At 37.6% G+C, this 17703-nt stretch overlaps 1 protein-coding gene across 3 annotated transcripts in view; it reads right to left on the bottom strand.

Moving 5' to 3' along the window:
• COG3 (component of oligomeric golgi complex 3) overlaps positions 1-17703 on the bottom strand; it is a 72552-nt gene that overhangs the window by 36976 nt on the left and 17873 nt on the right. For all 3 annotated transcript variants that reach the window (XM_058684991.1, XM_058684998.1, XM_058684984.1), the window contains exons 9-13: positions 15194-15237; positions 14147-14273; positions 13454-13545; positions 10760-10899; positions 9320-9480 (exon numbers count right to left, since the gene is read on the bottom strand). In XM_058684991.1, coding sequence (XP_058540974.1) covers positions 9320-9480; positions 10760-10899; positions 13454-13545; positions 14147-14273; positions 15194-15237 — 564 coding nt within the window. The remainder of the gene's footprint in view (positions 1-9319; positions 9481-10759; positions 10900-13453; positions 13546-14146; positions 14274-15193; positions 15238-17703) is intronic.

Genomic DNA, 17703 nt, shown 5'->3' with positions numbered 1-17703 from the left:
TTTTTTTTTTTCCTTCCCCTCCCCCATGGGTTTCTGTTACGTTTCTCAGGATCCACATAAGAGTGAAACCAGATGGTATCTGTCTTTCTCTGTATGGCTATTTCACTTAGCATCATACTCTCCAGTTCCATCCATGTTGCTACAAAGGGCCATATTTCATTCTTTCTCATTGTCAACTAGTATTCCATTATGTATATAAACCACAATTTCTTTATCCATTCATCAGTTGATGGACATTTAGGCTCTTTCCATACTTTGGCTATTATTGAGAGTGCTGCTATAAACATTGGGGTACAAGTACCCCTATGCATCAGTACTCCTGTATCCCTTGGGTCAATTCCTAGCAGTGCTATTGTTGGGTCATAGGGTAGGTCTATTTTTAATTTTTTGAGGAACCTCCACACTGTATTCCAGAGTGGCTGCACCAATTTGCATTCCCACCAACAGTGCAAGAGGGTTCCCGTTTCTCCATATCCTCTCCAGCATCTATAGTCTCCTGATTTGTTACACCCTAAACTTATACAATGTTATATGTCAATTCTATCTCAATACAGCTGGGAAGAAACTAAAATTTAAAAAATAATAATAATAATAATAATTTTGGGGCACCTGGGTGGCTCGGTCGGTTAAGAATCCAACTCTTGGGGCGCCTGGGTGGCTCGGTTGGTTGGGCGTCCAACTTCGGCTCAGGTCATGATAGCATGGTCTGTGAGTTCGAGCCCCGCGTCGGGCTCTGTGCTGACTGCTCAGAGCCTGGAGCCTGTTTCAGATTCTGTGTCTCCCTCTCTCTCTGCCCCTCCCCTGTTCATGCTCTGTCTCTCTCTGTCTCAAAAATAAATAAACGTTAAAATTAAAAAAAAAAAAAAAAAAAAAAAGAATCCAACTCTTGATTTTGGCTCAGGTCATGATCTCACAGTTTGTGAGTTTGAGCCCCATGTCCGGCTCTATGCTGTCAGCGCAGAGCCCGCTTGGGATTTTCTCTCTCTGCCCCTCCCCTGCTCACACTATCTCAAAATAAATTTAAAAACTTAAAAAAATTACAAAAAAAATTTTTTTAACTGATCAGTTATATATTTCATCATTGTTTATTAAATATATTAAAGACTTTTAAAAACAGTCAAATATTGTTTTTAAATACTTCAAGGTTATAAAATAACAGCCAATGTCTACTGTATGACTAGTAGGTCAAGTGCTTTCTACCCATTATCTCTACTCTCACAACAAACCTCCACAGTCAGTACTGTTAAACCTACTTCACAAATAATAACATATTCACAGAAACTAGGTAACAGATACTGATCAAAACAGCTAGAATTTGAACCTAGATCTGTCAGACTCTACAGTTTCCCTATGCCATGCAAATGGCAACCTTACACGGGCAAAATCCGAGTCTAAAGAGATTAGCTCTCAGTTTAAAATCTTCAGATCTATAGTTAGAATCAAAGGTCTAAATTTGAAAGTAATCTGATTGTGTATCTCGGTCGGATATAATCTAAGGACCAAAAGAAGTACAAAAAACCTTGAATTTAATAAGTTTCTTGTTAGTTATGGTATTAGTGGTGTAACAAACTATTTTTGAGTATGTGTAATTTGGAGCAAATGAGTAAATAATGGAAGGTATATAGGAAGTCACAATTTCTTTTGTGAGAGAACGGAGAAACAAATATGGAATGGGGAAAAGTGAAGAAGAACCCTATAGAAATGGATTTGAATTGGAGGTTTCAGTATAAATTCATGATATTTAAAGTTGTATTTTTTTCTACCTCTGGCCTGTAAAAGGGGTTAGGAATAATGACATCCACTGCTAGCAATGAAAACACCTAGCACTCAGAGCCTGAGCTCTAAATACGACTGTCCTCCCGTTAAGAAAACCAAAACTTCTTAGAGAAACAGGTGACTCCAGGTCTAGGGCAAGAAATGTAAAACGTAAGTACCTGGGTCATCTTGTGCAAGAAAGCAAAGAATCTAGTTTGACCAAGATAAAAAGAAAGAAGACTGGAATTACCAGAATCACATATAAAGAGGGAGCAGTAATACTGACCTTACAGAAATAAAAAATGTAAATGTAACAACAATGAGCAACTGTATAACAACAAATTAGGTAACTTACATGAAATGGAAAAATTCCTAGAAAAATACTAACTACTAAAACTGATTCAAGAAACAGACAATCTGAACAAACCCATAATAAGTGAAAAGACTGAATAAAAAAATTACTCACAAAGAAAAGTCAAGCCCAGATTGCTTCACCACTGAATTCCACCAAACATTTAAATTAACACCAATATTCTTCACAAACTCTTCCAAAAAACAGAAGAGGGAGTACTTCCCAACTCAACTGACAAAGCCAGTATTACCTTGATTATCAAAACCAGACAACGATATCAAGAGAAGAGAGAACCACCCACCGGTATCTCTTATGAATATGGATACAAAAATCTTTACCAAAATACTAGCAAACTGAATCCAGAAACATATAAAAAGAATTACACAACACAACAAATGGGGTTTAACTCAGGAATGAATGCAAGGTTGGTTTAACTTCAAAAATTGATTAATGTAATATATCAATGGAATAAAATCACTAGATCATCCCAATACTTGCAGAAAAAGCATCTGACAAAAAGCAATACCGTTTCATGATAAAAACACTCAAGAAACTGGGAATAGATAGGGACTTCCTCGGGGCGCCTGGGTGGCTTAGTCAGTCGAGCATCAGACTCTTGATTTCAGCTCAGGTCACGATGTCAGAGTCATGGGAATGAGGCCCCCATCAGGCTTCACAGTGAGTACAGGGCCTACTTAAAATTCTCTCTCTCTCCCTCTGCCCCTCCCCTGCTGGCACTTTCTCTCTCTTAAAAAAAAAAAAAAAAATGGGAACTTCCTCAACCTGATAAAGGGCATGTATGAATAACTCACAGGTAACATCATACTAAATGGTGAAAAGACTGGCTGCTTTCCCTGAATATCAGGAATAAGACAAGGATATATGGTCTCACCATTTCTTTTTTTTTTTTTAATGCTTATTTACTTATTTTGATAGAGAGTGAACACAAGCAGAGGAGGGGCAGAAAGAGAGAGAGAGAGAGAGAGAGAGAGAGAGAGAGAGAGAATATCCCAAGCAGGCTCTGTGCTGCCAGCACAGAGTCTGACGCGGACTCAATCCCACAAACCATGAGATTATGACCTGAGCCAAAATCAAGAGTCAGATACTTAACTGACTGAGCCACCCAGGTGCCCCATCATCTCACCATTTCAATTCAACATTGTATCGGACATTCTAGCTAGGGCAATTAGGCAAGGGAAATACATAAAAGGCATTAAGATTGGAAAAAAAGAAGTAAAACTATCTCTATTTGCCGACGACATGATCTTAGGTACATAAATACATGTATATATTTACACACACATATAGAAAATCCTATGGAATCCACTAAAAAACTATTAGAATAAGCTAGTCCAACAAGGTTACAGGATACAAGATCAATACATAAAAATGAAATATGTTTCTACACACGTGCAATGAACAATCAAAACATGGAATTAAGAAAACAGGTCTGGTGGGTCGTGGGTGGCTCAGTTGGTTAATCAACTCTGGATTTCAGCTCAGGTCATGATCTTATGAGTTCAAGCCCCACGTTGAGCTCTGTGCTGATAGCATGGAGCCTGTTTGAGATCCCCTCTTTCCCTCTCTCTCTGCCCCTCCTCCACTTGCACGCACACTCTTTCTCTCCAAAAAAAGAAAAAACATTTAAAAAAAAATAGTTCTGGGGAGGCTGGGTGGCTCCATTGGTTAAGCATCTGAGTCTTGATTTCGGCTCATGTCCTGATACCAGGGTCATGAGATTGAGCCCACACAGTGAGTGTGGAGCCTGCTTAAGATTCTCTCTCTCCATCTCTCTCTGCCTCTCCCTCGCTCTCTCTCCAGAAAGAAAAAAGAAAAAAAACAATTCCATTTACATTAGCATCAAAAAGAATAAAATACTTAGGAATAAATTTAACAAAGTAAGTGTAAAAGCTATACTCTGAAAACTGTAACATATCACTGAAAGAAATTTGAAAAGACCCAAATGATTTCAAAATATTCCATGTTCATGAATTAGAAGACTTAACACTGTTAATACGGGAATGGTCCTCAAATTAATCGACAGGTACAAGGCAATGCCTAACCAAATCCCAGCTGATTTCTTTGTAGAAATTGACAAGTTGATTCTAAAACTCATATAGAAATGCAATGGACCAAAAACAGTCAAAACAATCTGAAAAGGGAAGAAAGCAAGAGAATTCATACTTCCTGATTTCAAAATTTATTACAAAATAATCAAATCAGTATGATACATAAAAACAGACATAAAGATCAATGGAATAAAACTGAGAGTTCAGAAATAAAACAAAAAAATCTATGAGCAACAGACCTCAGTAAGGGGGCCAATAGGAAAGAAAAGCCTTTCAACACATGATGGTGGGACAACTGGACAGAATGCTGGGACAACAAATGATGCAAGGATAACATGCAAATCACAACCGCAGTGAAATACCACTTCATACCCACCAAGATGGCTGAAATCAAAAAGTCAAATACTAACAAGAGCTGGCAAGTAAGTGAAGAAATCAGAACCCCTATGCACTGCTCGTGGGAATGGAAACTGGTGCAGCCATTTTGGAAACAACCTAGCAATTCTTCAAACGATTAAATGTGGAATTACTATACTACTCAGCAACTCCACTCCTAGCGGTATACAGGAGAGAAATGAAATGCATGCCCACATAAAAATGTGCACACGAATGTTTACAGCAGCATTACTTAGAACACCCAACAGGTAGAAGCAACCCACGTGTCCATCAGCGGAAGAATGGATAAATAAAATGTGGTCTATACGTACCATGGAATATTATCCAGCCCTAAAAGGCATGAAGTACTAATACATAACATGGATAGCCTGTGAAAACACACTAGGTGCAAGACATCACAAAAGACCATATATTATATAATTCTATTCATATGAAATGTCTAGAACAGAGCAATCTACAGACAGAAATTAGTGTTTGCCTCAGGCTGGGGGAGGAGGGTGATGGATAAAGGGTACAGGGTTTTTTTTGAGATGATAAAAATGGTCTAAAATCGACTAGTGGTGTCGAATGCCCTTATCCATGAATGTATTAAAAATGATTAAATTATAAACTCAAAATGGGTGAACTGTAGGGCTTATAAACTGTAATTCAATAAAACCGTTTAAGAAAAAAGTCCTCACGGATTATGGAGACATGTTGAAAGGACAAAGAAGCTATTTCAAGGGGCCTCCACTAGTCAGATTTGGACAATTCTGAGCTTTAAAAAAAATAATGACAATAGATAGTACGACTTTTTAAAAAAAATCCGCTAGTGTACAAGGGACAGGGGTAGGAAAAAGGGAAGGAGAGAAATTAATTTTTTTTATTTTTTTTAAATGTTTGTTTATTTTTGACAGAGAGAGAGAGAGAGAGAGAGAGAGAGAGACATAGCATGAGTGGGGGAGGGGCAGAGAGGGAGACACAGAATCGGAAACAGACTCCAGGCTCCAAGCTGTCAGCACAGAGCCCGACGTAGGGCTCGAACTCACAGACTGCGAGATCATGACCTAAGCCAAAGTCGGACACTCAACCGACTGAGCCACCCAGGTGCCCTGAGAAATTAATTCTTTACAGCAGATTGCCAACTAATATATGTAGAAGAAATGGCCGATATGAAAATTGCCGTCTTGCTACTCCCGACGTAATAACTGGTTCAGACACAGATCATTAATGGTTGTAATAACCAAAAAAGATGCTGGGGAACTCACATAATCTCTAAATATCATTTCATCATTACTAATTACAAAGGAGGTAATGCACTTTTATAATGAAGTCAGCAATTACGACATTATCCAATTGTGGAACATGCTGACATTATGTGCCTTTGATGTGATAAAGAAGTACACAACATCAACCTTGTAGTATTCGTGCAAAAAAAAAAAAAAAAAAGAAAAAGAAAAAAGTGTAATCTGAATCTAAATATGAGGAAAACAATCAGACAAATCCAGAATGTGGCACATTCCACAATAAAACTAGCTTGGTCTCTTCAAAAAAGTCAGTGTCATAAAAACAAAAACAAAAACAAAAAAGCAGGTGGGGGGAGACAGTAACCTTGACTAGACCCCACTCTCTAAATTTTTTGATCTTGTTAGGAAAGACATTTGAAGGACAACTGGGGAAATCTGAAAATATACTACATACAGTATATGTAAAAATGGCATGTGATTATGTGAAGAATGTTTTCTTTTTTTAACATTTCTTTAATGTTTATTTATTTTGAGAGAGAGCATATACATGCGTGCTCACCGAGTAGGGGAGGGGCAGAAAGAAAAGGAGAGAGAGAATCCCAAGCAGGCTGTCAGTGCAAATCGTGACCTGAGGCTTGATCTCACAAACTGTGAGATCATGACCTGAGCCAAAAGACAATTGAGCCACGCAGGCACCCCAAAAGTGTTTTTATTCTTAAGAGAGTAAGAATTGAAGAATTCAGAAATGAAGACTCATGATACCTATAATTTACTTTCAAACGGTTCAGTAATAAAATATCCACACAAAAAGCTAAAGTAAATGGGACAAAAACCGTAAATCTGAAAAAATTCTAGGCTCAACTGACTATTCAATGACACTAAAGCATTACTATACTGCTTTTAAAAAGGTGCGATAACTGGGGGCGCCTGGGTGGCTCAGCCGGTTAAGCATCCGACTTCAGCTGAGGTCATGATCTCACGGTTTGTGAGTTCCAGCCGTACATTGGGCTCTGTACTGACAGCTCAGAGCCTGCAACCTGATTCAGATTCTGTGTCTCCCTCTCTCTCTGCCCCTCCCTCTCTTGCTCTCTGTCTCTCTCTCTCAAAAAAATAAACATTAAAAAAATTTTTTTAATTACAAAATAAAGGCGTGATAATTTTATCACAGTTGTGTTACAATTAGAAGTGCCCTTACCAAAATAAACACGTGGGACTATATCAAACTGAAAAGCTTCTACGCAGCAAAAGGAACCACAACAAAGTGAAAACATGACTTACAGAATGGCAAAAAATATTTGCAAACCATAAATCTGATAATGAGTTAATATCTAAAATATATAAAGAACTCCTACAACTCAACAGCAAAAAAAACCCCCAAATAACCCAATTAAAAATGGGCAAAGGAACCGAATCAACGTTTTTCCAAAGAGGATATACAAATGGCCAACAGGTAAATGAAAAGATGGTCAACATCAATAACCATCAGAGAAATGCAAATTAAAACCACAATGAGATAATATCTCACGCCTGTTAGAATGACCATCATCAAAAAGATAAGAGATAACAAATGCTGGTGAGGATGTGGAGAAAAGGGAGCCCTTGTGCTCTGTTTGTAGGATTGTAAACTGATGCGGCCACTATGGAAAACAGTATGGAGGATCTTCAAAAAATTAAAAATAGAAGTACTATACGATCCAGCAATTCCACTTCTGGGTATTTACCCAAAGGAAATGAAAACACTAACCCAAAAGGATATCTGCATTCCCATGTTCACTACATCGTGACTCATAATAGCTAAGACATGGAAACAACCTAAGTGGCCACCAGTGGATAAACTGATAAAGAAGTTGTGATACATAGATATACAGTGGAATATTATTCAGCCATTAAAAAAAAGGAAATCCTACCATTTACAACATGGATAGACCCTGAAGACATTATGCTAAGTGAAATAAGTTAAAGACAAATGTTGTATGATCTCACTTTTATGTGAAATCTAAAAAATAAAAACAAAAAAGGTACAAACTCTCAACTACAAGATAACTAAGTACTAGGAATATGATGTATGACATGACTACATAACTACAGTTAACAGTACTATATGATAGACAGGAAAGTTGTTGAGAGGTAGATCCTGAGAGGTCTCATCACAAAGAGAAATTTCTGGGGTTTTTTTTTAATGTTTATTTATTTTGAGAGACAGAGCATGACACACGAGCAAAGGAAGGCAGGGGGAGAAAGAATTCCAAGAAGGCTCTATGCTGTCAGCACAGAGCCTGATGCAAGGCTCCATCTCACAACCTGAGCTGAAATCAAGAATTAGACACTTAACCGACTGAGCCACACAGAAGCCCCTAGAGAAATTTCTTTTTATTGCTATCCATATGAGATGATGAATGTTAACTAAACCTACTGTGTAATCATCTTATAATGTATGGAAATCAAATCGTCATGCTATATGCCTTAGGCTTATACACTGATATATGCTGATTATTTTTAATGAAACTGGAAAAAAAGACTTCACTGCAAACAGTAATACATGCCCTTACCTTTTAAAAGTTACCTTTTAAAGTTACTACTGAAGTATTTACTGATGAAATGTTTGGAATTTGTTCAAAAATAACTAATGATGAGGAAGGGGAGTAATGGAGTTCTAAGTGAAACAAGAGTTTGTAAGAGTATGTAAGAGTTCATTGTATTACTCTACTTTTCGCTTATACTTGAAACCTACATTAAGAAAGTTCTAGATTCTGGGCTCCCTAGGTGGCTCAATCAGTTGAACGTCTGACTCTTGATGTCAGCTCAGGTCATGATCTCGCAGTAGTGGGATGGAGCCATGCAGGAAGTAGAGTCTGCTTGGGTTTCTCTCTCCCCCTCTACCACTCGTGTGCACAGGCCCTCTCCCCCTCTCTCTCAAAAACTAATAATAATAATAATACAGGTTCTAGATTCTAATTCTATTTTAGCACTAATACCCTCAGCATTATTTAAACTCAGTCCAGCACTGAAAGAAAGTATTCATATGCAACTAAATCGGTGAGATAAATGATCAGTGAGATAAATCTAAGTCTTCAAACCACAAACTGGACATCAACACTGTGTAATTGAGGACATGTCCTCCAGGGTTTTTATGAGACGGAATGACATGTGGATGGTTATGTGACCATCAACTACAGGAGCTCCTACATTATCAACCCTCTTCTGTGCCATTTATTAAAAAAAAGAGAGAGAGAAATAACAAGGAGTACAAATTCAATTTAAAACTTGAGAACACATTATTTCCTAGAAAGGGGAGGGAAGTGAATTATAAAATACAACCTGAAGGTAAAACAACCTAACAGATCATTTCTGTTCAATTTTTATTTTATTTTATTTTATTTTATTTCCTATGATTTTATGGCCAAGTTTATCTTGATTTTACATCTTGAGTGAGAATTAAAAAGAAAAATCCTATCTTCACTCGTACAAAACATCCAAAAGGTATGTGGGACTGAGGGAGAGATCAAGGAAGGGGCCCCTACCTCCATCATCACCAACTTATCAGGATACGCCAGGTCTCCCGGAGCAGGTTTGTAGCCCGTGATGTCCGTCTGAATGTAGATGTGGGTTCTGTAGACTAGCCGCTCTTGTACGTCTTCCAGCATCTGCTTTACTCCAGCTGCAAATGCTCCCAGTTGTTCAGCTGATAAAAAAGTGTAATCATCCATCCTTTTTATATTTGGAAAGATGCTTTCTTTAAACAAGCGAAAATATTGCTAAATTGCCTAGTAATAGCAGGAACCGTTTTTGCCTCGGGGACTGTGGCTGCATTCTATTTCAGTATGATTCAAAGACCTCAGAAAAATTTAATAAATTTCTTTCAATTTCCTCATATTGAAAGCTGGGAAATAAATTTGTCCTTATACCTTCTTCCTGAGACTCTGTGATATTTCTATTATTAACATGAATAATAAAATCTGAATTTTAAGGTGTTTTGTGCTTTTTAAAAGTTATCTCATACAGCTTTGGACTAATCCTGAGAGAGGGCTAGAGCAGCTTAGTAGCTGGGGTATCATTCCTATTTTACAAGTAAATTAAGTCCCACAGACAGTAAATGACTTGCTCATGTTACTACAAAGAAAACTGAGTAGAAATTTAAAATGAAATATGAGTTCATATAGAATTTCTTCATTCCTAAGATGCCAAGAGTGTTAAGACAAACCAGTGATGCAGTAACAGCTTTCCTAGGGGTGGGGCGCTGGAAACACTACACAATAACCTAAATACTCCATTTGACTCAGAGGCATTAATGTATGAGAAAATACACACCTTAGAATGAACTAAATGCAGTAGAATAAGAAACTCTGGAAGCATAACAAACCTAAGTGTCTCCTAAGCAAAGTCAAAGTGAAGACAGTAATTTCTGCCAGTAAAATAACCACTTGAAGGTTTTTTGTTTTTTTTTTAAGGTACCTAAGTACCATTAGGAAAATGGCAATCAAATCAAATACAGTATGAAAGAACGTAACAGATGGTTAAAATAGAGCTTTCCAGAGCATTGCTTTTATTTGTAATTTCAAAAAAGATAAGTTATTCATATGTATGTACACTAAAATAATTTGTTTTTAAATCAAGAGTGAGCAATATAGTCAATGACTTTATGTATTCTGGTAAAAATGTATTAGAAACGCCTAATCCAAAACCAACAATTCTCTCTGGATTTCAGATACCAGAAAGAAAGGTAACTGTAATTATTTTATTACTAATTTTTCCCAGATTTTAAAATTCTTTCCCCATTTAATTTGTACCTTTAGTCAAAAAGTAAGGTGCATCTTGATTTAAAAAGGGACAAGGCATCAAGCCAGGCTATAAAAATATTAAATTTATACAGGTGAGTGGGGTAGAAGATAGGGGGTTTTCAAATTCACTGAGCCACAGATACAATTAAAAAGACTTTTGAAATTTTCTAAATTATCATTTACCATTGTTCTGTACATGATCTTCAAGCACCTCATTTTTAAGGATCCCACAAAGTTCTGATAGAGTCTCTAAGTGAATAACATGAATGATCAAGGGCCTGAAGACATCATACAACGACACACACAGTTTCTCCAAAAGTTCACTACAATGAAAGAATAAAACATGGTTATAAGTAATAAGCTTTTCAGGATTTTCTAACAGTATAAATGGCATCATTGATTTCTTCTAGCCAATAAAAATAAAAATCTACTGGAAAACAGTGTATAGGAACATTACATAATGAGAAGTGAAAGGGTAAAAATAATACTGCAGTTTTGTTTTGTTTTGTTTTGTTTTGTTTTTGCTTTAAAAGCTCAAATCAGGGGCACCTGGGCTCAGTGGGTTGAGCATCCGACTTCAGCTCAGGTCATGATGCACGTAGGGTCTGTGAGTTCGAGCTCCACGTCGGGCTCTGTGCTGACAGCTCAGAACCTGGAGCCTGTTTCGGATTCTGTGTCTCCCTCTCTCTCTGCTCCTCCCCCACTCACCCTCTGTCTCTCAAAAATGAACAAACATTAAAACAATTTTTCTTAATAAAAATAAAAATAAAAGCTCAAATCAATAAGGAGTCTTCAGCAGCCACTCAAATTAGCTGCCCCCAGCCAAATGTCAATTTGTTACAACTTTATTTCAGCAATACTTTGATACATATGTCCCTTGTCCACAATAACAAATATTCCCGGTAAGTATCCTTTTAAATTCTACATCATTTGTGAATCAAATATAACATTTTCCCTAGGAAAGATGAATTCAGAATTCTTTTTTTTTTTAATTTTTTTTTTCAACGTTTATTTATTTTTGAGACAGAGAGAGACAGAGCATGAACGGGGGGAGGGTCAGAGAGAGGGAGACACAGAATCTGAAACAGGCTCCAGGCTCTGAGCTGTCAGCACAGAGCCCGACGCGGGGCTCGAACTCACGGACCGCGAGATCATGACGTGAGCCAAAGTCGGCCGCTTAACTGACTGAGCCACCCAGGCGCCCCAAGAATTCTTGAATACTTAGATAAACAAACCTCAAAGTACTTTGGACATAGGGGCACCTGGATGGCTCAGTCAGTTAAGTGTCCGACTTCAGGTCAGGTCATGATCTCGCGGTTCGTGAATTTGAGCCCCGTGTCGGGCTCTGTGTTGACAGTTCAGAGCCTGGAGCCTGATTCAGATTCTGTGTCTCCCTCTCTCTCTGCCCCTTCGCCACTTGTATTCTGTCTGTCTCTCTCTTTCTCTCAAAAATAAATAAACATTAAAAATTGTTTTTAAAAAGTACTTTGGACATACAAGTATATTTTTGACAATTTTAAGCATCTGATTGTCTATATTCTCCATATTGTCAATAGTGCTCTTCTATACATAGCATTTCATCAGAAATGATCAACCTAATCAATACCATGAGATAAATTTGTCTCTTCCTCAGTACAAGAGTTATAATGTTAGAACCTTTGTAAGAGTCAAAATCGCCAATAGGAAAAAACCAAAAGTGACTAACACGGGCAGAAAGACACTTTCAGAAAAATAAGGAAAAGGTATTAAATACTGTATGTATTTTTAAGTGTCTTTCATTGGTTAGAACCACAGAATTTTTTAACTAGAAGGAATTATCATACTTAGTAGAGATAAAGGGATATAGATTGCCAAGACTTAGTTCCCAATACAGGATTCTTACTATCGTCCCATAATGTCTCCATAAATATATTATAAATATAAAGGCATGTTGGCCTTTAAATTGCATTTATTTTTCAAAAAAGGCACTGTCCCACCCAAGAGTATTCTGTTCACACACCCACAAAAGTTAAAATATTCTGCAGTTAATTTTATTCATTTTTAAAAAATTTTTTTAATGTTTACTTATTTTTTTTTTTTTTTTTTTAATTTTTTTTTTCAACATTTTTTATTTATTTTTGGGACAGAGAGAGACATAGCATGAACGGGGGAGGGGCAGAGAGAGGGAGACACAGAATCGGAAACAGGCTCCAGGCTCTGAGCCATCAGCCCAGAGCCCGACGCGGGGCTCGAACTCACGGACAGCGAGATCGTGACCTGGCTGAAGTTGGACGCTTAACCGACTGCGTCACCCAGGCGCCCCAATGTTTACTTATTTTTGAGAGAGAGAGAGACTGGGGTGAGCAGGGGAGGAGCAGAGAGAGAGAGGGAGATACAAAATCCGAAGGAGGCTCCAGGCTCTGAGCTGTCAGCACAGAGCCCGATGTGGCGCGTGAACTCACGAACTGCAAGATCATGACCTGAGCCAAAGTCAGACACTTAACCGACTGTGCCACCCAGGTGCCTCTGCAGTTAATTTTTAAATATTCATATAATATAATAAACCATGATGGTTATTAGCAAATTAAATCTTAAAAGCAAGAGGTAGGGGAGACTGGGTGGCTCAGTTGGTGAAGCATCCAACTCTTGATTTCAGCTCAGGTCATGATCTCACAGTTTGTGAGATCAAACCTCACGTCAGGCTCTGAGCTGACAGCATGGAGCTTGGGATTCAAGCTGCTTGGGATTCTCACTCATTCTCTCTCTCGCTCGCTCGCTCTCTCTCTCTGCCCCATGCACACGTGTGTGCACTCTCTCTCATTCTCTCTCTCTCCAAAACAAAAAACAAAACAAAACAAAAAAAAAAACACCAAGAGTTAGATTTTGTGCACCACCTACTCTAATTTTGATGTTGGTTTTGTGAAAAATTCATTGTAAAGCTGGTGCTCATCCTGACACACGTGAACCATAAAGGCACAGCCACTGCGAATCTGCAGGAAACAAACACACATCACCTACAGTTAAAGACACACAATGATTCCAGCACTTAGGAATAAAGCAAGTATCTTATTTGCAATGTGATTATGCATATATATATTCATAAAAGTTATGCAAGAACAGAAAATGGTTGGTTTCCAAAGATTTACTGCCGAACATAAACATGGCTCATTTTTATTTTCTTTTGTCTTCTAAACTTTTGACAATGAAAATTACTTTTCTAGTTGAAAAGGGGGTATTTAATAAAAGATTCTTTATATATCTTTCTATAGTATGAATTAAAGTCACAAAACAAAAAAGCATTCTGCAGCAAAAGTGAAAACTAAATGGACAGTATAAATCCACAAACTGTGATACTTCATCTTTAAAGGAATACTTATTTGTGAATCTTCATTCTTCAAAAAATACATCAAAATGAGAATATTTTGACAAGTTGACTGCTAACGACTACACCAGATTTCTCTTAACTGAAAGAAAAATTCTCTAAGTTTGTTGATATGGGAACCAAAACTTATTTACCCACTTGTAGCTTCTAGAATACCAAAACATCTCAGAGGAAGGTTTAAACACCAAACAAAACTAGGAGAAACTTACCAAGGCACAATGATCTCTGTTGTTCTGGCTGGTTAACTCTGTTACAGTACAAGTGATACTAGGGCCTAAAAGAAGCTCCCGCTGGTCAAGGTAACACTGATGGATGTCATTCAGCAGTTGCTGGTATCTGATGAAAAGCAGATGGGATTGGCATACAAACTTCTGAGTTCAGGTATGCAAATTAAATCTGATCTTAAATCCCAGAAGTGGTTTCCAAACCCCTAAAGCTGTAAGGTCACTTCTCATTTGCCCACATTAAATACTACAAATATTTATGTATAAAAAGAAAAACCAAACCATAATGAACTGTGGTTCAAAAGCTAGAACTTTTAAAGAAAGATTTATCTCCCAAGAGTAGAGAAAGATCTTACATCTATTGAAATTAAAAGCAAATTCTGCTTGGTGCGCCTGGGTGGCTTAGTCGGTTAAGCATCCAACTTCGGCTCAGGTCATGATCTCATGGTTCATGAGTTCAAGCCCCGCATTCGGCTCTGTGCTGACAATGAGGAGCCTGCCTGGGATTCTCTCTCTCCCTCTCTCTCTTTCTGCCCGCCCCCCTCTCAAAATAAATAAGCAAACTTAAAAAAAAGAAAAGAAAAGAAAATCCTGCTATGGGAAAAAGAGATGCCTTGCAAACTCACTAAGACACATCTACAACCTTATTCCCCCAAATAAGTAATGTGCTGCAAGGTTTACATAGCATGCAAGGTAACTGCTCAGAAAATGTGAAGGACATAATAAACTTGGAAAAAGAGCACATCAAGAAGAAGGTCATTTGGGGGCGCCTGGGTGGCGCAGTCGGTTAAGCGTCCGACTTCAGCCAGGTCACGATCTCGCGGTCCGTGAGTTCGAGCCCCGCGTCAGGCTCTGGGCTGATGGCTCGGAGCCTGGAGCCTGTTTCCGATTCTGCGTCTCCCTCTCTCTCTGCCCCTCCCCCGTTCATGCTCTGTCTCTCTCTGTCCCAAAAATAAATAAAAAACGTTGAAAAAAAAAAATCAATTTTAAGAAGAAGGTCATTTGGAAAGTAAAGAAATTCTAGGTACTCACTCAGGTATTTTTTCAGATCGCTGTTCTATTTGTTCAATGATAGTCTGAAAAATAAAAATATATTAAAAATACATTTGTTTTAGTTATACTTTTAATTACTTCCTCATTTTAACAAATACAGGCTAATGTCAGGAAATCTGTAAATTCAAAAATGCTGAAATATAAAAATCACCTATAATACCACAAAATAACTACATTTAATATTTTAGGATATTCTTTCAGTTTTTTGTATAATATAGTTTCTATATATTTCTTTAAAAAAAACTAGAATTATATATTCAGCTTTATAATCTGCTTTCAAAAAATTAACACTTCAAAACATCATCCTACTCAACAATCAGATGAAAATGTATGGAAAGCCTTAGATAGTGCCTGGTATCTAGTAAACAATCAACGATCACAGCCCCCACGGCAAACGTACCATAAATCCAACATTCTGTTCGACATCTACACTGTATCCTGAGAAGCAAAGCCCAGTGGTTAGGAGTGAAACTAGAGGGTCTGGGCACCAGCTGCCCAAGAGTCCTCTGAGTCCAGGAGAGCTGGCTCCCGTCTCTTGACTTTCCACCTCCCACCGGGTAAAGCTGCTACAATAACAGAAAGTACTTCCCAGTCGGACGCCCAACACTGGCTCAAAAGAGATACTTTTAGCGGCTTTTGCTCCATTCTCCTAAAACGTTTCTGGGAAAGGAACTGATTTATATCCCTATCAGCAGTATTGTCTGCCTGACCAAATCCTCAAAAGCACTGACTGTGACACGTTAATCTGCCATTTTTTGACCAAAAAAAAATGCCAGCTAACCTTCAACTGCACGTATTCTCCACGGAGGCTATTCAAGCACTCATATTTATTAATCGTTTGCATTTTCTTTGAGTAATCTGGCCACTTACAGTAGATATTTATCTTTCTGACTGACTTACAAGCACTCTCAGTATATTGAAAATATTAACCCTCTCACACTTATTTGTTGGAAACATTCTAGTTTCTGTTTTTCTGTGGCTGTTTAAAATTCAGAAAATTTAATTTTTTTTAATGTTTATTGTTGAGAGAGAGACGGAGCACAAGTTGGAGAGGGGCAGAGAGAGAGGGAGACACAGAATCTGAAGCAGGCTCCAGGCTGTGAGCTGTCAGCACAGAGCCTGAAACAGGGCTTGAACTCACAAACCATTCATGACCTGAGCCAAAGTCAGACACTTAACCAACTGAGCCACCCAGGTGCCCCTGGAAAGTGTAATTTTTATATCACAAATCTTTTACTCCATAGTTTTTTCCTGGTAATTTCTGCTAGTTATTTTTTTTCTGCTTATTTTTACACTTAACTCTTTGGTTTACTGATAGTGTATTTTGGTAATGTTATAAAATGAAGACCTGACTTCTTTTTCCCCAAATACTTAGCAAATCTTCCCAATACTATGTAGAAAACTAGAACCCTTCCTCTTTAAGAAATTTATATACTAAGTTCTAGAATTTTCCATTCCAGTGATCCACTGATGAGTTCTTGAATCAGTATCACTGTATTTTTCAAATTTTCCTTGTCTAATTAGTCTTGCTTACTTAGTATACCAAATGAACTTAAGCATTATCCAAAAAGAAATTCCATTAGAATTTTTGCTAAGATTACATTTGACTAATAAATTATATTAGGAGGAACTGACATTTAAAAAATTAAGTCTCCTGAACCAGGAACAAGATAAGTTTACTATTTATTCAGTCTTTTATGATTTTCTGTCCAGTTTTGCCACTTTTTCCTCCTTGTATTTCCATTAAGGTTATTTGTAGATGAATATTTTATGCTGCCACTAGTATGTCAGGACTCCATCGCATGTATTAATTGGTTACCATTAGTAAATGGCAAGCAGAAAGGCCCCTGAGAATTATAAAATCATTTTATATTCACCTACCCCATGGAGCTATATATCACACCTATCTATACCATTTCTTTTCTAATCAAATTTTTACCACTGGTATTTGACTACTAAGCAAAAGCAACCAATCAGGCACAATCTAAACCTCTTACCATCAATGAACCACCCTTCTCCTGTATCTTCTATAAATAAGACCAAGCTTCTCTTATTTCAAAAAACAAAAAACCCCTTTCAACTAACTCTGGGAGGGAAACAAGAAAGGGATTGAGTCAGTCAGCAAAAGTAGACTACTCTTTCTAATATCTTCACAAGGAACAGGAAAAAGATACATGTACCAGCTGGTCAACTGTATCTTGGCTATGTTATTAAATATGTAAATACTGACACACAGACCTACTTTCTACACCCTCCATTTCTAATCACTCCATCAAGGCAAATATTTAGCACATAAGTACCAGCCACTGTGCTAAGGAGAATAAGTAAGGCACATGTTCCCAACCTCAAGATTGGGAACAGCTTAATCAACCCCTATTTCTCATGGACTAGTGCAAAATCTTCCTTGTTGATCAGGCCTCCCTGTCTCAAATCTTGCTTCGCCATAATCCGTCTTCGAAGAGCATCCTTAAGCTAAAGAAATGGCAAAT

Source organism: Neofelis nebulosa, chromosome 1 (genome assembly GCF_028018385.1).
Source record: "Neofelis nebulosa isolate mNeoNeb1 chromosome 1, mNeoNeb1.pri, whole genome shotgun sequence".
NCBI classification, from domain to species: Eukaryota; Metazoa; Chordata; class Mammalia; order Carnivora; family Felidae; genus Neofelis; species Neofelis nebulosa.
This window is presented reverse-complemented; position numbering and strand designations above follow the sequence as displayed.